General features: G+C 42.5%; 1 protein-coding gene across 5 annotated transcripts; it reads right to left on the bottom strand.

Moving 5' to 3' along the window:
- Positions 1–1,616: 1,616 nt before the first annotated feature.
- On the bottom strand, positions 1,617–20,018 carry TUBD1 (tubulin delta 1). 5 transcript variants are annotated; one of them, XR_008467703.1, is made up of 12 exons: positions 19,885–20,018; positions 18,422–18,616; positions 17,668–17,815; positions 17,019–17,235; positions 16,245–16,476; positions 15,279–15,443; positions 14,443–14,583; positions 13,720–13,903; positions 12,427–12,713; positions 10,784–10,925; positions 5,862–6,001; positions 1,617–5,219 (listed from the first exon to the last, which is right to left on the bottom strand). XR_008467703.1 is itself a non-coding variant. In XM_054208928.1 (9 exons), exons 2-9 carry the CDS (start codon positions 18,591–18,593, stop codon positions 12,611–12,613), a joined length of 1,362 nt encoding a protein of 453 aa, XP_054064903.1. In that variant the 5' UTR covers positions 18,594–18,616; positions 19,885–20,018; the 3' UTR covers positions 12,381–12,610. The 5 variants fall into 5 exon arrangements, 1 of the variants encoding a protein (XP_054064903.1); XR_008467701.1 differs by lacking the exon at positions 5,862–6,001; XR_008467702.1 differs by lacking the exon at positions 1,617–5,219 and having other exon boundaries at positions 5,414–6,001.
- Positions 20,019–20,025: the final 7 nt, after the last annotated feature.

Below are 20,025 nucleotides of genomic sequence, written 5' to 3'. Positions count from 1 at the left end.
TGCCGCTGGTCACGGCACCGTGGGCAGTGAAGAGAGGGGGAGGGAGGAGTAAAGATTTCAGCTGAAAACAGATTTGATGTCAGAGAACCTTAACCGTGGACTTTTGGAGTCAGATAGTTTTAAAGCATTGTTATGAATCAGTGTGTTCCAGTTGTTAATGTACAGGACCAGAACTAATAGTCAAGTGGATCTTTTCCCTCTTTAGTAAGTAGATATCCATTCCAGTGCTGCTCTACATTTATTACTACTCTCATAATTTTTGGACTATTACTTTTTATCCCAGGGGTAAGTAACAGGAATTAATTTGGCTTTCAATTAGTGTTATCAAAAGGTGGCAGAGAGTAGGTTAGATGTTGCTCAGGTTGGATTTCTCCGGCGTTAGGGCAGGTCTCGAGCCAGGTGTGACAACATGTATTTTGTTCAATCCTGCCTGAGTGTCCTCTTGTGTTGCCAACCGTCGTGACATCTCCATGGCTGTACCATCCTGTCGGATAGCTTATCAGACTGATGTTGACTGTTGGATCTCATGGCAACAACAGTCGGTAGGCTGTCTGACATTTTGGTATCTTTCATCTGACCGTTCCCTCATCCATCTCCAGCTGTTTCCATTGAACATCAGTAGCACCTGAATGTTTTGGGGTTTAGATGGAAGCGAGCTCAGCAGTCGGGCAGTGCCGCAGGCTGCATAAGAAACATCTTTTTAAAGTTTCGTCTCAGTCACGTGTGAGGTTTGTAATGTTGCTCTTGTAATGCTTCATATATAGCTTTAAGCAACGTTCGGAGGCTTTTTAACAGGCGCTTCTCCCACCAGAGCTGCTGACTAGGTTAAATAGCTGAAAGTCCCTGTGCTGGGAGGCGGTACAGGACAGTTGAAAGCACAAAGGCCATTCAGTTGGATTTTTAAAAGATTAACAGTATTTCTTAAATCCTGGCCCTAGCAGCTTGTTCACTTTTTGGCTTAAACACGGTCTTACAATACACATTCAAAAAATCATAGCTCTATTTGATACTTCGCTTGTTTCAGTCTACTAAAACTTTAATCTTGCACCCGTCAGCAGTTTGTAGCTGTTTGTTTCACTTTTCTCCAGGATACTTGGATTAGTGAAAGCGCTGGTTGCTGCCCTCCCTAGTTCTGGCGGCAGCTGTTTGTCCTCAAATCCACCATTCGCCCGAGGGCCACTGGTATTTACTTCACACAGTTCTGGTCGTGTCGTAAAGCCTTTCATGACAGTAAATGACAGTTATGCCGTGTTGGGGTCCCTGTATGCTGTCAGATTGAAATGAGGACACTGTAACAATAATTAAAAGGACAAACCCCCTCTTCCTACAGCTTGAGGAAATAAACTACACCTTTCTGAATGCTTTAGTGGCCTCCTCATAATGATGTCTCCTCGCCTACTGAAAAATCACTAGACAAATTGGAAGCTTTCTCCCACTTTTATTTCAATATATGTTTACATATATATTGTGCAAAATAGATCTATCTCTTGTTCTGCAACTCATGTTTGTATGTGTCCGTGGTTCCAATAAGCTGTGCTGCTCTTCCGGAGCTTTCTAACACCATTTAAAGAAGGGACTGGTCATTCCACTTGCTTCAACCTGTTCAGCCGCTGGGAGATTATAAGACTTGGTAAAAGGTAAAATATAATAGAAAAAGTTATGCAAACCTAGTGAGATTTGCAAATGGACAGTTCTGTGTTTGCTTAAATAAACAAACAAATAACAGTTTCCCGGTGTCTATTTCAGCTGGATTGTTTCAATTTCTGTATATTGAGCGTGATTGTTACGCTGTGAAACATTCTGCCATGAGTGTGAATCCAGAAGGTACATCTGCAATTGCATTTTGTGGCTTCAAAGAACGACCCAGAGCCTTTAGCATTTCATCTGAAAACGTGTATTTTGCTTCCTTAATCCAAAGTTTCCTTTTGTCATACGTGTTTTCAGTTACACGCTGGAAGCAGTCCATCACCCAGTTTAAAGTCTGTTAGAGAAAAAGCCAAAGTGAGCTCTGCTGCAAGAGGAACAATCTTAGCACAGATCACTGTATTTTTAGCCGATTCTTCTTGTGGTTTAGACACTGAATAAAGTATCTTGCTTTTTTTCTTGGAATTACTGAAAAGCACACGGAAGTAACAGTCCTGGTAACAGCAACTAATGTTTGGTTAAACATCAAAGGTGACTTAGAGGTGGTAGAGATTATTTTTGTTTTAGTCTTGTCATCTGTGGAACACGGCTAAATCTCTGCTCTCACAAGGGCCCTGGAAATAGGAAGCCAAGCAGAAAGTTGGCCGTCTGGGCAGCAATTTGGAGCTGAGGTGGGGTAGGACCACAGCTCATCCTCCTCCGCATTCTCTGCTTGGTTCCTGCCTGACCTGCGCGTTGTCCCTCGCACACGATGTACTCGGAAGGCGGCGTGAGACGTAAGCGCACTGGCTGCCCCTCTCTCCAGGCTGTGCCCCAGCAGGGCAAGAACTGTGTTGATGTAAGCAAAGATTGAAACGGTCACACTGGTCTGTGCCAGGCCGAGCCAAGGGACCGGCACAGGCCATGTCGGATCAAATCGTCCAGGTCACACTTCCCTCAGCCCCATCAAAGCCACCAGGACACCTCCTGCTCCCTCTCTCTACTTGTAGTCCCTTACCTCCATCCCAGTGTCACACTGTGTTTCTCGTTAAAGCAGCTCCCTCTGAAATCACCCAGCTGCCTGATCATGCTAAAAGATGCTTGTCATTAATACTTAAAGATGGCTTAATGCTGTTCCAGAAAGTCCTTCCCTGCTGTGCTTTTGGGTTTCATTCCTTAATTTGTGAGAATCAGCCTCCCTCTCACTGCAGGCAGTGCTAATTGCAAGCGCAAATACTGTGGATGTTTCCCTGATTATCAAGGACAAATATAAATATTAGTGAGCAAAATTGATTGCAGGTGTAAAAGTAAGTGGTGGTTGGGTGTGTTCCTTAGAGGTAAAAGCAATGCAGTTTTCTTTGAAGCACATGGTTAAAAAAATACTTTGTAATCAGCGGGTAAAAGGTTGAATGTAATTATATATATAAGGTAATTGAAAATGCTCTTCTGAGATTTAGAATTGAGGGGCTTTTCCTGTAAATTTATGTATTTTATTTTTTGGAGGGGAAGAAGTAAAACCAGTAAGCACTTTGCCCAGCCTTCTCCAGATTGCAGCACGAAGTGGGGTGTGAAGGGGGGAGCTGTGGCCCGGGAGGGCTTCCCGCGGGGCTGGCACCAGGCCTGAGCGCAGGCGGGCTCAGGTGAGGGTTTAATTGGTGGAGCCCATTGCTGTAACCTCTTCAGGAAACCGGGAGTGAAGCAATCGCCTTCCCTGCGAAACACCCTGCTGATGCATTCAGAACTAGGTTGAGGGTAAATATTTGCATATGCTCTTGCAAACTCATTTTTAAAAGGATTATACTGAAAAACTCTTTGAGCCTGCTGTGACTTTCCTAATTCAAGTGTCTGGCTGAGGGCACGAAATGCTAGCATTTATTTCTTTATCCGTTTCATTTTGCTTATTGATGCATCCACTCGGCTTTCATAAAAGGCAGCAAAACACCGTTTTGATAGTGGCGTGAATGGGAGAGGCTGTAACAGCCTGGGTCGGCTGTCAAAAGAGTGAAAGGAGCTGAAATGCAGAAACTGTCATCAAATGTCCAAAAGACGTCTGGCTGTATTGTCTCCCAGGTAAAAGAAAATGGGAAGAGCCCAGCAGTCTGTCACGGGCTTCTTGGTATGTGTCAGGAATTCAGCAAAATGGTATTTTGGTCAAAAAAACCTGATTCTTACTCTGTGCTGAATTTCAAGTGAAGCGGCTGTGGAGCTGTGAAGTCATCCAGCCCGTTCGCCGCCTGGGATGGTCAGTTGTGGTAAAACAAGTTTTGCAAATGTGAACCTGTTAAATGGGCCGAGCTTTGTTTTACTTTGCCTTTAACACTGCCCTTTATTGTGCTAGAAGGTTTCTTTTTATTATTCTTACTCGCTTATGGAATGATTCAAAGAGCATGGACTAGATTAGCATTAAATCAAAGGTCATCTGTCTTTAAACCTCATTTGACTGGTCAGATATGGGTAAGTGTGCTGCATCTTCCGTGTTTCAAGGGAGTTACTCCCAGCTTAATTGTTCTTCTGGTTTCCCAAGAAGCTTAAATGAGTTGCCCAGGCAGCTGGTAATAAGGAAACTCGCTGCTATTTCCTGATGAAAGGCGAGAGATAGGACTTGTCAGCTCGGTGTATTGTTCCCTGCTCTGATAACAGCCGCACCCTGCTCCTGTGGCCTCAGAGACTGCGCTCTCTCCTTGTAAGAAGTGCGAGCCGCTGTCCTGTCTGGTGACTGCTGCGCTCTTCCTGCTTTGGGGGTCCTGCAAGGGAATGGCTGTGTGTTTTAGGACACGTGATTTAAGGCATAATCCACCAGGTTTGGGGTTTTTGGTTTTTTTTAATGCTAGTGTGACAGAGCAGGTCACACGGGTCTGGTTCTGCCTCCCCATAAGAGATGGCTGGAACTTTTTGTTTCCTTGTGGCTTTGGTAGCGTGTCATTTAGCAGATTTTTGCTATATGGAGTGTTGCACTTATCTCAAAAGGTATCTCAGATCTAGGCAAATTCTATGAACTACACCAGAGTGTTCGTTAGCCTGGCTTTAAGCAAGATTGAGACCACAGTTGTGATTGACGGCATCAGTCTGTGGGGAGTCACCTATTACCTCACGTGGGTACCAGTTGATCTGCGTGACATTTCTAAGGTCTAAAGCCTTTTCACTGGCACCGATTTGGCGGAAAATGTGTCATCGATGTAGCGGAAGGTATCAGCCAGAGCTCTAAGCTACTGAAGCACAGGCACCACCAGAGCCCGGTGCCTGGGGAGGTTAAACTCTGCCTCGAACCATTTGACAGTGTAAAAGATTCTTCAAGAGATTAGATGCATTTCCCAAAGCTTGTTCTATCCGCACGCAGTGACCTTGTAGTACCTGTGTTTTCCTTCCGTGTTGTCAGGAAAGAAACTGGCAGTTCTCTTGCAGAAGCTGCCCCTCAACCACACACATGCTTTGTTCAAGGCTGACACTTACATGTCGAAGTCATGAGTTTTACGGGATTGTGTTTGTCTTTCCTGAGACTGCACGTTTCTTCGGCTCTCTCCGTCTGTTGAAAAGGCTTGAAAAACCAGGTTTCTGTGCTCAACATTTCCTTTCTGTCTCTCTGAAAGAAACTGGACCTGCACAAAGAGAAAATACATATTCAGATTTACAACATCATACAAATCTAGCCACGTTCACAAAATCTCTCTGGTCTGTTTAGAAACCAGGCTTCTCTCAGTGCCTCGGTTGCTGCAGCTGTTTTCTGGAGAGCTGTGATATTTAGGATATTTTTCATAACAACAGATTTTGTTTCTCCGATTCCTTGATTTTTATGTCTCACCTCAGGCCAGCTGAACTCTCGTGACACGGTCACGTGCATCCATGTGTGTTGCGTAAGACTCTAGGTGGGAGCAGTAGGAAGAGAGAGACTTTTAAGATGCCTGAAGCTGGTATTTAGTTAAGCTCAAAGCAATGGACGCCAAAAAAAATTTGCAAGCAGTATTTCTGCTAGAGCTGCGCTAATGCAGTTGGTGATTTCATTTCTGTTGCCTCCCTTAACTTCTATATAAACCTGTGGTAAACACTTCTGCATACGCACAGCCACCACATGGCAAATCCCTGCAGCTTTGTGCGTGAACTGAAATGGTTACGGCTGCCCGGGAGGAGCCGGGTGGGTTTAAGTGAGGTTTGGGAATGTGCTGTGCCATCCTTTGGCAAAACACTTCAGGATCACCCCGATTAAGTGAGTGAAGAAAGTGTTTAAGTGTTCTTTGACAGACCTGATCCTGAGAGTCCTGGCTTAAAAGCGTCCCTGGTGTCTCTTCTCTCAGTCCTCCTTGTAGCCCTGTCTGGCCTTGGTGTGATTTTTGGCCAAGCTCAGGCCCGCTGACTGGAGTTTTGTTCGGCTCGAACAGGACCTCTGTGTAGTAAAGCAAGTTCAGGTTTCTTTTATAATGTCATTGAAGAATAAGCTCCCCTTTCACAGCACGCGTTAGGTTTGTATCTATTTTTTACATACTACTTCACTGTGAAAATTCTGGCTTTGTGGAGAAGCCTGACTGAATCTTTGTAGAGGAAAATAATGTGAAAACCTGAGTTAATGTCTGCTAGAGAGGGAACGGAAGCTTTCTTCTTGGGAGAAGAGTAGGTAATCGGATTTATGTTCATCAGCTGCCAAATTTATGGTTTTAACTGTTTTATCAGTTACATTAGGTTTCTTCACCAAAATCTGTCCTAGGAAGGAGAAATTGCTAGTTCACAACGTCACGGAACTACATCGATACAGTCGCTGAGCAGATGACTGGGAATCAGGTAGTGACACAGGCTGAAGCTGCCCAAAAGTGGAGTGGGGGGGAAATTTCACAGCGTTTTCTTTGCAAGTGGCAGAAATGCCTGAGAGCCAGCGGCGAGCAGTCGCACGTGGAAATATGTATTCTTGAACTCGGTATTGTTCTGAGCCATCTGGAGAGCAGTAGCTCTGAACTATTGCCCAGCTCTCACCATACTTATTGAGGATATTATAATGAACTGCTACAGCCGCCCTTGCCAACCCAGTACAGAGTCAGTATTCTATTACACCTTCAGTGCGTGGGATAAGGCTGCTTTCCATTTGGCTCCTTCGGCGGTGTTCTGCTTACATGCTCCTGTAAATGATCTATTACATATTGGAGGCTGCTGGGCAAAAGTTCAAATTAAATCATGCCATCTGACCACAATTACACCAGTCTCAGGCGACTGAAGTGTATTTTTGTGAGCCTTTAAATAAACATTACGTTGTACATGTAACCAAATATGTACAATAATCATTTTTGCAGAACGCACCCATTTAAATGCAAATACACCATAGAAGATGGTATTTATTTCTCATCACGTATAACTAGTGAGACAAGAGCTGGTAGCTTACTGAAGCTCAAGCGGTGTTTACTCTGTCTTTTTTTGGTATTAACCAGTGGCTTGGCTTAGTTAGTTTCTCTACTTACTGCTCTTACTTTTAAAAGAGGAATCCTGGCCTAGAGAGCGTCCTCATTTTAATTATTTTTCTATCTTATGGTGTGACATTCCGTATTTTAGAAATGTTGCTTTTAAGGCCAGCAGACAAGAAGGTTTCTGCAAGCTGATTCGCACAGATAAGCGGAGGCCTGTGCCTTTGCTTTGTACCACTAGACTCTCTTAGAAGTCCCTGTTTAGAATCTCTCAGGCTTGTATGAACCTTGGGATTAAGGCTTAGACTTCTTCCATGGTCTTTATCATGGAACATATTTATACCTCTAAAAATTGCCTTTAAATTTCCTAACGAGCAGGAGCAGCCGCTCTAATCTTTTATCTCAGGCTCCCTTCACCTTTGCCAGTGTGCTCCCTCTGGTTGGCAAGAGCATTTGCCTGACCCACCCCGCTCTGTGCAGCTGTTGGCGCTTCTGGGAAAGGGTTAAGCAGGTTCTGCTGATTCACGGAGGTGGGTGACTCATTACCCCACCCGCAGCAGGGGAAGCGGCTGTCTAGAGGGAGAGGATTCATACAATGTGAAATCAGAAGGGACCATTGTGAACTTGGAGTCTGTCTGAAAGAGCCGGAAAGGCTCTACAGTTAAAATGCAGGATTATCAGCTCTACATCCAGGCGAGTTAAAAGCTGTCTGAGTGTCCAGGCTGTGCTTCTGGAGCGTGGGCAGAGGTGGGGTAGGAAGCCCGAGGCAGGAGGCTTGAGGAAGAAGCCTACGCTGGAATTTGCGGGGTCTGGGCTGCCCTTGAAACCAGTGGAGGAAAGGCAGCAGCTCAGTTCCTTTTGGAACTTTTTTGTACTATATCAGATCCACAAATCACTTTTCTGTTGACTCTTGTGCAGTTTTTAAAGTGGGGTCCAGCAAAATGCAGACTTCTTTAAAGTACGCTTTGACATCTGAGAGTATTTCCTTTGGGATGTTTGGTCCCTCATTTCATAATATTTATCTACACTAAATTTATTAACAAATGCAGAAGGAAATGAATTATTCATTCAATATCCTTTCGTACCTTAGTGTTTCCCAGTGGTATATCAGCTGGTAATTTGAACGTTACTTCCTTCTTTCTTAGTGATAAAATCCTAGTTGTTGTGGAAACCACAGATTTTTGCCCTTAATCTTGAGCCGTTTCACTTTGGTAAATCTGTGCAGGTAATCCTCTTAAAAACCCCTTCTATTTTTACATTAAGATTCTATCCTTTCTGTACCGGTAGTCAGTCTAACCTTATAAGCAGCAATACATACCTAAGTCCAAATAAATTGTATCTGTGCCCTGTCACTTGCCAAACAGTTCCTATGTTTAAAGAATTTGTAACAAGTTAATTTTTGTTCCTGGGTTTGTTGTTTGGTTGTTTGGGGGTTTTTGTGGCCAAATAAAAGTTACCCTATTCATTAAGTAAATCTGCTATCGCTGGAGTCCTTGAATCAACTTCCAAGTGAGCTGCACCTGTCTGTTACAAAAAACAATAGCGAGATTCGATGCATTGTTCCCTGGTTTATGGACATCCTGTGGGTAGTTTGCTTATAAAACTGGGTAGGTCAAGGCCACGGATGCTGTTGTCCCTGCCTCGGTGAGCGATTGGCTTGTGCTGACCTTTGATCTACCTCATTCATTTTAATTTCTAATGCAATCAAGGCCCTCTGCCAGGCTCAGACTATTTACAGAATTAATTTTCTCAATAAAATAGAACGACTACTCCGCCTTCTAATACAATTGTAGATGATGAAAATGTGATAATAGCTATTCACTTCCTGCCACTTTGACCCTCTCCTCTCCACATCCTGGGGAAAAAATAGAGGAATCCAGCCATAGATCAAAAAAAATGAAGGCTTAGTTTGGGAAAGGGTGTGAGAATTTCAGAACTGAGGTCAGCCGTGAAAAACACTAACAGGAAGAAAGCTAGAGATGGCTAAAACAATTCCTGTCAATCTCTTCTCCAGAGCAACGAAAGGGATTACAACAGGTAATACAACAGTTAGACTTTTGGTTTCACCTCCGGTTTTGGGGTTTTTTTTGCAGTTTTGAGGAATCTGTGTTGTCAAAATTGGGCTGATGGGTGTGATCCTCTATTGCTGCTTTGAAAAACTTTGTTTTCCCATGGAAGTAGGAGTATTTCCCTGAATCCTAACTGTGAACAAGTTCTTGTAGAAGTAGCCTTGTTTAAGCGTAATGCGCCCGTTGGCCTAGCTCTGTCTTTGAGCTGCAGAATCTTTCCTCTCTGTTTTCGTATGTTATAACTAGAGATTAAATAAGGACACTTTTATTTTTTGCTTTGGGGTTATACATGTTAGCTGTGTGCTGTGTTTCCTGACGTGGCCCAAATTCTGCCATCAAATGTAAACAAACAAACCCCCCAAATATCCTGCTCCATTTACTAAAAGTGACACAAGCCATAAATAATAAATGTACTTATGAAGAATGGATAAATGGGTCTATGTCATTCGTAGGTGCAATAAGCGCCTGCTGTACTTGCTTCCTGATCAGAATTTTAAATACATAGAGATAACGTAAGGTTATTTCTGCAATAAAGTTACTTATTGATGTAGCAGTACAATAAGCCATTGCTCTCTTCCTTGTTTCTGAGAGGACTTATCTGTCCTTAGCTTTTTAAAAATCTCTTTTACCTGTCTTGTGGAACAATGAGGAAGAGTGTGCATTCCTGGGACTTGGTCATTTTTTCAGGCAAGGAGTTACGTATTCTCATTTCTGATACTGGAAGTTCTGAGTCTGATATCTGTTGAAAACACTAGGGAAAATTATTTATATGTTGCTAAACATCCTGTGCCTTTTTGAGGAGGGAGAACCTCACCATACTGTCTCCTCTCCTGACCCTTTGTTCCTTGCAAACTTGAATTGCCTGGGCTGTTTATCTTAATTTCTTGTGCAATCTTTCCTCCAGTTTCTGCTGTGAAAATACCCAAGTTAAAGACAATGGTCGAAACTGAGAAAAACACACCACCAGAAAAGCCCTTTTGATCAGAACAGTCCCCCAGCTCTGAGCTGCCAGGAAGTGATTTCGTGAAAAAAAGATTAAATACCACAAATAATATTCTATAACAAAAGTTACGTGTAGTTTTGAACTTCCAAACAACTCCAGTTTTGCTGAGCAGTATTGAAGTATGTCTGGATAGTTGAACTATGATTATTGTGTCCTCTCCTTTTGAGAGCGAGTTCCTAAAACAGGAATTAGAGCAGCTGAGTAAAATCAGAAAGCAAACCAGAGCGAGCTGTTGGATTATGTACTGTGGTTTGCAAGAAGAATATTGTCAAAATGTTTTGTCGTAAATGTCAAGTGATTTTTTAATATGAAAAGTTATTGGGTATATTTATCCTATCTGCTTTTTCCTCTTTGCCTTCCTTCTTGTGTTTTCCCCACCCACCCTACAAATGAGTCGCGTTCCCCTCTATATTTAATTATTTAGCTATTGAATTGAGGCACTAATATAGCTCTTAATTTACACAAGTAATTTTTCTGTGTGAACTAGGACCAGACTCGACTCTAAAGTGTGCTGAAGGTTGTCCTACTACTAATGGGCACTTGAAACTTATTTTTGTTTGTTTGGAAGACATGAGAGACTAACATTGCTGCCCCATAAGCTACCGTGACATTTATCAGAAGCCACTGTGCACGGACACAACCGTGCCGGAGAACAGCTATTACTGTAAGTGGATTTGATCAATTGTGAACTGAGCCCAAGTACTTACTTATTTTCTTCAGATTCAATTGTACAGTTACTTGAATCTTGTCAAGAAGCCTGTCTGCTATTCCAGGTGTCGTGTGCCAGAGCTGCTTTGAGAACAGGCTCTCGGGGAGGTGGGGGAGGATTTTAGTTCTTCTGTACCAGACCTGAAGAAAAGCGAGGAGGTAAATGAAACCAGGAAAGGAAATAAAAGTAATACAGAGTGTCTGCTGTGCTCTACCTGAAGCCTGGCAGAATTACAAGGTCACTTCTGCATCTACCACTGTGTTAATTCATTAAAGATTTAAAATCTAAATCAGAATTTCTAACAGGGCAAGATTTCTATGTCGGCATCGTTAGCCATATTGCAAACCTCTTTAACAGACTCGGCATCTTCCTATGCGTGCGCTCATCTTTTAGTTAAAAGCTCAGAAGCCTGGCATGAAACAGCACTAAAACCTAAAGGGAAGCTGTGAGATTTGCTCACTTGTCAAGGGAAAAGTCCTCGAGACGAATTTTTTTAAACTTTTATGCCTATATAATAGTAAGTGGGATTATTTCTGTAAGAGAACAGTGTCGCATGGTTGGCGGGGGGGAGAATGGGAAGAATTCCAAAAGCTCTCCCTACCATTAAGTGAAAAGCTAACAGAGGCAGAAGAAAGCTGGGTGTTACAACATACTCCTTAATCCTGCTGTGCTCTAACTTTATAAGCACCCAGCCTGTGCCCCCACAGCCATGGCGATCGCCGCCTCCTGTCAGGCTGGTGCAGCTGGGTGCTTGCAGGCTGCAGCTTCACAGGGGCACCACCTTGTGGTCGTGGTAAAATTTGTGCCAAAAAGAGCCCATTTCTTAAATCAGCTTTTGAAATTATAGTCTAACAGATTGACATTATATTACATTACGGGCTCTTACACCTGAAATCAAACCCAGTTCTCCTCCCAAATATGCTTAAATAAATTAAAAGTTAATTAAAAAACCCTACATGCTTCTAACTTACAGGAAGAAGAGCAAGAGTTGCAGCTTTGCTTAAACCCATAGTTTGCCTCTAACAAATAGCCGAGAGCTCTGATGTGCTAAGGGGGTGTTTCTTTTCAAGTGGTAGGTAACACCACTTGAAAACATGGCATGGTGCAATGGCCAGAAGAGCATTCATTCATTATAATCTCTTGTATAACTTGAGGGTGACAGGAAAATTAAGAACTCTCATACCTTTTTTTTTTTTTTAAAAGATGGTTCAAAACTTCCCCTATTTTGTCAAGGTTAAGGTCCTTAAAATAGAATTTAAGTCTTACTTTGCTTTAAAGGAAGAGGTGACACACTATTGTATCTTGAAGGATACCCAAACGGAGTTCGGATTAATAATTCTGATACTGTGCATTTTTATCAATATTGAAGCATTCTTAGGGCGAAGAGTTATCATGAAAAATTGAAATTGGAGGATCGTGAATGCCTTACTACTGTAGTCAAGCACATGTTTCATTTTTATCAGACATTAGCTCATGATAGTTTAGAAGCGGAGAGTTTAGCCTGGAGAAAAAAATCCTTCTGTGTAGACCTTCTTTATGAAAAATACCCAAGTGCCAAAAATGTTCAAAGACTTAGCTACAGTACATAGCAGAAGTATTGGAAAATAGCTATTTATTAGATATAATAAAGACAAGTAATACCTGCTCATATGAATATATTCAGTTCTGATTCAGTTCTTACTATTCTAACACAGGCAGACACACTGCTTACAAGACTGAAAAATAGCTACAGTCCAGTAATTCATATACTTTGGGAAGTCGATGGATGGTTTTCCAGTGCTGGCTTCTTTCGGGGAAGCTCTATTTCAGACCATTTCAAAAAAAATCAAAGGACGGTGTAACTGGAGATAACTTGTTCCAGAGCTGTGAAGCTGTCCAGGAAATCTTCCTCTTCGATCCCGAATTTGGTGTACTGGTGAATATAGGCTCTGTGTGTTGAAGTCACAGTAGGAATACGGGTAAGACATTAGAAATCAGTGAAGAATCTGACACTTGAAATCAGATTGTACAGCTATTGCAAAAACTTAAAATGAAGATTAATTTCCACCCGATAATCGTGCTGGTTAGTTTCTACTGTACCCTCTCAAACTCATTTTGTAATTAATACTTATTGGTAAGTCTTGACTTGTTTCTAATAGCTTTGATAACTTTGCGTATTGTTTAAGGAAACAAAATTGCAGCTAACAAAATTGGGCTGACCAGGAAATGGAAGGAGAAGTGAATATTAAATGAGAAAAGTAATGCAAGGTCTAAACCTGTGTGTGCAGGACAGGTTGCTTCTCATCACTGGTGTTTTTGTAACAGCTGGTAAAACCAGGAGCACAGCTAGTGGCAGCAGTTTTCCTCTTTTGGCTTTTAACTGCAGAATTCCTGTGCCAGAAACTCGTGTTTAGTAGACATCTGCTGTGACACGCAGTACCCTTGGCTTCATGATGATCAAAGTAAAAAGGCAATTCTTTTCTAGATTTCTTGGTTCTACTGAAAAATGGAACTAATAGCATGGGAGCCTTAGTAAACACACAGATCCCGTAAATCCTTTTGAACTGAGTAAGGAACTTGTTTCCTGGACTGTGCAGCATGTCTGTACACAATTTAGAAACTACATGATCAGTAAAAGAGTTTCTATGTGTTATTTTTAGAATGGTCACATCGGAATGCACTGAATTTGTGGAGTTTTAGTACAGAGAAAATAGTCAAACTGACAGCACTAGAATATGTGGTCTCACTTATCCACAGAACATAAGCACTGCTCTGTGTTCCTCACCCTGTCATCATGTTCCAAGCATAAGAATGTTTCCACTAAAGTGTGGGAACACTCTGATGCTTATTCACCGTTACATTGCTGAAAGAGCGGGCTGTATTTACAATGATTTTGCTACCGCTGAAGATAACGGCAGTTATTAGTGAAGCATCAGCATAATTATTTTCACTTACTTGGATGCAAACATATTCCAAGCTTTTCCTACAACATTATCAAGAGGTTTCAGCAGGAACTGGCTGTTGCTGACCAAAGTAGCAGACTTTTCATACTTGTTAAATGCTCTTGGTGTTTTCCACGCCTTAAAAGCGTCCTGAGGGCTTAGCCATGATGTGTATAATGAGGGATCTCGGAAACTTCCTGTAGCAGAAATAAGACAGCCCTTTTGACAAATGTAAAGGTACAAGCTCCTATATCTTGATCTCAGTAGTCCTGTGTGACCTAATAAATGCTTGGCAGGTCAATTCAGGCCTTGAAAAAAGTCTGCAGAGTGGTCAGCCTGTTTAAAATATAACTGTTTTAAACAGATTCATTAGATTACCTAGAAGCATACCCTTCTATCAGTACTTTGTCCGTAAACTATGCTCGTCATTCCAGAGGCGGCTAAATATACTTTCAGACAATATAGCCAAGAATCCTATCTTATCTGCGGACTTCAGTCTCTTCCTCCTTCTCTGAAGTGCTTCAGGAAACACAGAAGTCTGGGTTGTAAATATAGCAGCCCTAAGCAATTAGACAACGTGGCCTCGGACATTAGAATGTTTCTAGAGGGAATATTGACTTTAGTAGTCAAATATACAGCCTTGTGGGGTTTTTCCCACTTTCATCAGATATGGTTGCAAAGAAATCAGTGAGATGTGAAACAAGACTCACTGAGGCTCTGTGGTTTTCCTTCTTACCTAAGTCTACGCTATGCGTATCTTTTCCTCGCAGGATAACCAGGTTGGCAATGGAAGTATTGAAATGCGGCGGCTTGTTTGTGGAATGACTGGAGGGGATGGAGGAGCCCAGACGTGGTGGTCTTACTTGCCAATCAATACCTACGAGATTTTGGCAAAAAAAAGATATAAAAGAAAGTTAATGTTTCATGAAATACAGATTCAGACTAGCTGAAGAGTCAGATGGTAATTAAGCCTAAACTGAGATTATATTAGGGTTTGCAGCTTCTGCCCATTAGTTAAGCAGCAATTACACAATTCTTAGAGAAAAACAGTGCTAATCCAGTAGTATTTGCCTGGTAGTCACTAGTCTTACCAGAGAAAATGGATACTCGTTTCTATTCTTAGTAATCTGCCAGCCCATTCTTTGCATAACTGGAAGCTATACTGAATTCCCCATGTAAATGATACGGGAGAGCTAAGCATGCTTTTAATTAGTAGAAGGCATAGAAAGAAAAAACATAGCACAACTAACTATTCAAGGAATGTTCCAAATAAATCATGTAAATTAAGTGCATGGACAAAACCTGTTTGTTTTGCGTATTTTTCAATAGTTATAATTAACTGAGATGTCTGGGAGCAAAAATGGGAGCAAGCCAGGAGCTGCTGTGGCAGCTGAGTGAATAGTTCAAGGAGCAGCTGGGTATGTAGAGGCAAATTCCTGCTGTCTGAGGGCAGCAGCTCATGTATGGGCTAAAGCTAATCAGTGAGCTCCACAAAACAATGAGCTTTATTTCATCTGTAAAAAGAAATGCTTAAATAGCGATGGATGCTGAAGATGAGTGAATGCTTTTTACCTTCCTCCATTTTAGCATTAGCAATGAGCATCTGCCTTAAATGTTTGATGAGTCCAGGCCAACTGAATGTGCTGTAAGCAAGGGAGTTTTCAGGCATCTGAGGTATGTTACGAAGACCCAGCATCTTGAATTCGGGATGTGGAACTAACGTCTCCATTAAGTCTCCTGAAAGAAGAAATGAACAGCTGCTCACGTTTGACAAAAATATTGCATAGGCTAGCTAAAATAGGAGGAGAGAGTGAGGAATTTTACCAAGATCTAGCAATTTAAGGTAGAGAAACAAAGCAGGATATATAAAGTTTTAATCTGACAAATACACGGACGCATATCAGACAAAGTAGTGCAAACTTGCTAGGTACTACTAAGTTTTACAGAAGCACGTTAGCAGCTCTTGTTTTACAGTTTAGACTCATCTTGGTTTACAGCCTGGCTCTGAACCTCGAAGACACTACACGCTGCCAAAGAGATTGACAGACAGATGTGAAAGTTTAATTTTACCAGCAAAACCCTTGGCAATACGGATCACTTCTCTAATCCCTTAAAGATACAAACGTCAGCCTGTTGCTTGTTGCTACCAAGTTGTATGCTAGCCTGTCTTCTGCCTGAGCAAAACACAGAACTGGCATTTTATACAAACTTCTAAGCCAACGTGAAATGTAAAACTCAGTCCCAAATTACTGTCCTGCACAAATTTCCTCTGAAATGTAAATAGGTATGAGGGTGTCTGTAGGCACTTGAAAAAGGAGAAACCGGGTTCTTTTGGTAAAGAATGAAACTAGAAGCTGGGGAATCTATTTTTGACTCTGCTACAAAATTCTAATTTAGTCTTTTGCTTCACTCTTCCTATCTTAAAACTTGTGATGTGTCCGAATACTTAAGTAAGGAGACCGAAGAACTTAAATTCACAACATGAAATAATTACAGAAATATGTGTGAGAATGCATTAGGCAGCTTATAGTTTGATACCTAATGGGTTTCTGCTATAGTGTAAGCCACTTTCTGCTGTGTAAGTGGGCTGGAAAACGCTCCCCAGCTGATGTGCAATGACTTGATTTACATCCCTGAAGGAGATCTGTTTAATATTCATCAGCTGAGCGCAGATCTTGTGGATGACATCATTTTCATGAACAAGAAGGGCATCTGATGACTGGTACAGATGTGACAGAGTCAGAACAGAGTTGTAGTTTTGAACAATGACCTGGAAACAAACAAACAAAAAATACACACAAATGAGAATCAAACAACTTAATGTCTTTCTAGCTTATAATCCTCTGGCAACTGTCATTTCCTCAGTTATGATTTAGAAAGTGATTCATTTTATGTGCCGAAGTGCAGAATGAGGTCAGGAGCGAGCAGAGTTTTTTCGTGGAAAGAGAGAAAGACCTCCGAAAATCACATTCTTCTTCTCAGTTCATACAAACATGCCAGAATAAAATATCTGGGAACTGATTATAATGCTGAGATACTATCATAACGGGAGATTGCCAGTTACCTAATAGAGCTTCTCATGAAACTGCATTATACTTTAGCACTTCTATTATCCAGAATATTTTTTTTTGTAAAAACAAATACCAAATATTAGGCAAACACTTCATTAACTCTGTTACCTTCTGTCACGTTGAACTTCTGAAAAGTAAAACATACCTCTTTTCTAGTTTATTTCAGTTGCAGATATTTTATGTTTAAAAGTATACAGTGCTTACAAACTTGTAGAGTATCTCTGGGAAATATGACATTCACCTCACCGGTGCCGTAGGGCCAGATAACATGGTTTAGTATAAATGAGGTTGGAAAAGCATCTCTTAAACACTGGGTCACAAATGCTCCCAAGCCAGATCCTGTACCACCAGCCATGCTCATTATTGTGAAAAATCCACCGAGTCGATCACATTTCTCTGCTTCTTTTTGTACCAGATTCATTATTACTTCTTTGTGTCTAGGCCCGTGAACAGAATAACTGTTGAATAAAAGATGAAACAGCGAAACATGGCGGGTTATGTCAAAATAAAAGCGGTAAGGTGAAACTATTCATAAAGGATACTTTCCTTATTATTATTTATATAACCTGGCATTATGTCACCTATTCTATCTACAGTGAATAATCCTCAGCTGTGACAACAGCTGTTTATAAACTGTGCTTACTGTTTTCTATTCTTACATCAAATATATTCACTCTCTTCTAAAATGTTATATTCTCACTGTAAATACAAATTTCACCTTGCAGTTGAGAAATTGCACTGCTCTACATATTGCTGTTCTAACTTAAAAATAGAGTTAATGTTACATACTCTGTACCTCGCACAGCTGCAAGAATACTGTTCCTAGAGAGTCTAGACAGCTCATTAGCCTCTACAGTTCACTTAGTGAAGGTTGAAACAATTGTTCATACCCATTTGCCCAGTTGTTCCCAGACCCTTGCTTCTGACAGAAGTGCGACCGATCATCGTATTTCCAGTAGCGAGACCTGGCGGCTATTGATAAGGTTTGGCTGATGACTTTCGGTTCCATGTCAACCAGCACAGCTCGGGCAACAGGTACTGGATAGGAAGAAAAACAAAACTAAGAATAATGTGCCGATATTACAACTTTTTTACGTAAAACGGACAGACTTGCACCATGGTCCAGATTGTATTCCTCCCACCCACACAAGCCAAACTATTAATGGGGCGGTACAGACAGGTACAGAAAGGAGGACTTGGCAATGCCCCGGATTTCTGGAGAACCATCTACTGCTCCAAAGACAAATCTGAACTCTGAGACCACACATCTTTCAGGAAAGAAACCACTTAATATGTTTTGTAACCCCAGATTCACATAATCTGGGTCCTACTTTGTGGTATGATCTATCTACAGTAGAAAATACAGGTGTTTGGAAGGAAAGATTAGATCTGCATGTGTGCTCAGTTTCTAGCTGCGTTACTGGCAGACTTTGCCCTGTGGTTTTAGATGTGTTACGGCGCTGATTGTGCTTCCACAGTTGTTAGCAATGTTGTGAAGGCAGAGGGTTCTGACAGTTCAAGACTGAAGGTAAAACTCGTTCTTCAACGGAAGGTGAAAAAATTTTATTATTTTGTACTCTTAACTGCATTAGGGTATTAACTGTGTTAGACCCTCTGTGGGAAACAAACGCTTAAATGCTGTACCTTCAGATTCCTCCTCACTGAAAAAACGTTCTTTGCAAGCATCGTGGTAGGATTCATTCTCCTTCTTGGAACACAACCCATGTGTGCCATGGACGTCACTGCAGATAGCATTAAACACCTCATGGCCAATCTGATTGCCACACTGACCAAGCTGGACTGTGACTATTGACATTCTTATTCACTTTGTATTTAAGCCTAAAAAAAAAAAAGTATGTCTTTAGTAACTGTGGAAAAGAGAGGGGGGAAAAAAGTTCCGATTAGTAGGTTTCCGAGCAGTTTTGCAATGTTTCTGAACCTCTAGTGAGAAGGAAAAGGCCAGTGGCTTCAACCAGTGGCTATTTCTGGGGAAAAATGCACTTTCAGCACTTTCTCCTGAATGTCAGAAGAATGCAGATGGCAGTTTATAGGAAATCAGTCTGTTTATTGTTGCTATCTGTCTGAATGGGCTGAAACCAACCATACAGCAAGTAAAGTCTTTGCTTTCTTACTTTTGCTTAGTAACACAGGATAGAAATAAGTAACTACAACTCCAAGAAAGTTACAGGATTAGGCTGTAAAAGCCTAACAAGCAAGGACCATGTGCCTCTAGAAATGTGAAGCCTGTTCAGAAATCTATCTGATTTCCAGTCCTATACGGTGACGAGTCTGATGCTAAAATCTGTTGAGGTTACAAAAGGATTCTCTAGAGTGTTCCCCATGCTTCCACCACAGACGACAAAGGTTTTGACTCAGTACCATGTCAGTTGACGTTTTTCCCCACTCAGCATTTTGCAGTAGCTCTGGTTTCCCACTTCTCTGTTCTCCTTTCATGGAAACAAGGTCGATTTTTTTACCTCACTTCATTATTCTGCTATTTTTCATTATCATCCCGGCTGTGCCGGAGCACTTCTGTACCAGCATTCTTTGGGTAACTGCCAGCGCCTGGAACTTGATCCTGCTGCATTTTGCAGGCAGGTATGTGCTATTTTTGATTCCTGTGCTCAATTTCAGCGCTGCTGCCAGCCTGCGTGTTACAGCAAGGGCCAGTTATTCCTCACAGCAAAAAAAGCAATAAATAAACCTGTGAATGATTTTCAGAAAAGGCTCGTGTCCAACCCACGCGTGTGACAGTGGCTTTCCCGGTGCGCCCTGCGCCTGTCAGCCGGGGCAGGCCGCTGTCGCTTGCGCCCTCCTCTCTGGAGCCGCCCGCGCGGGGACACCCGCTCGCACTCCACCGTGCTGACAGGTCGCCACCCGGCGACCTCCCGCCCACCCTCGGGGGCCGCCATGTTCCCGAGGGTTGCCCGCCACCCGGCCCTCACGTCCCTCGGCCGCCTCGCCCTCTTCCAGAGCCCTTCTCCTCGCCGGCCCGCTCCCGCCCGGGCCTCCCCGCCTCTCCGGGTGCCCTCCCGGGTGCACTCCCCGCCCGAGCAGCGCCGGCCGCCCACAGCCCCGCTATCCGCCGGCCTCTCCTCAGGGCTGACCTCGGCGGCGCCCGCGGCGCATGCGCAGCCACCCGGCTCCGCGATGGCCTTCCCCGCCGGTCCGGACCCGGACGCGCCTTCGAACGACCCGCTTCGCGCATGCTCAGAGGGACTCCGGGCAGGCCGGGTGCCAGGGTCCGT

This window comes from Rissa tridactyla, chromosome 7 (assembly GCF_028500815.1).
Source record: "Rissa tridactyla isolate bRisTri1 chromosome 7, bRisTri1.patW.cur.20221130, whole genome shotgun sequence".
NCBI classification, from domain to species: domain Eukaryota; kingdom Metazoa; phylum Chordata; class Aves; order Charadriiformes; family Laridae; genus Rissa; species Rissa tridactyla.
The sequence above is the reverse complement of the archived record's forward strand: the minus strand, read 5'-3'. Positions and strand labels throughout refer to the sequence as shown.

Bases quoted from the DNA above. Each gene is read 5' to 3' on its own strand.
- TUBD1 (XM_054208928.1), bottom strand. From the start codon at position 18,593: ATGTCAATAGTCACAGTCCAGCTTGGTCAGTGTGGCAATCAGATTGGC. The intron at 15,444-16,244 runs GTATCAAACTAT...TTCTTCTTTCAG, and splicing joins CTATAGCAGAAACCCATTAG to GAGACTTAATGGAGACGTTA. The intron at 14,584-15,278 runs GTAAAAAGCATT...AAAATCTCGTAG, and splicing joins TAATGCTAAAATGGAGGAAG to GTATTGATTGGCAAGTAAGA.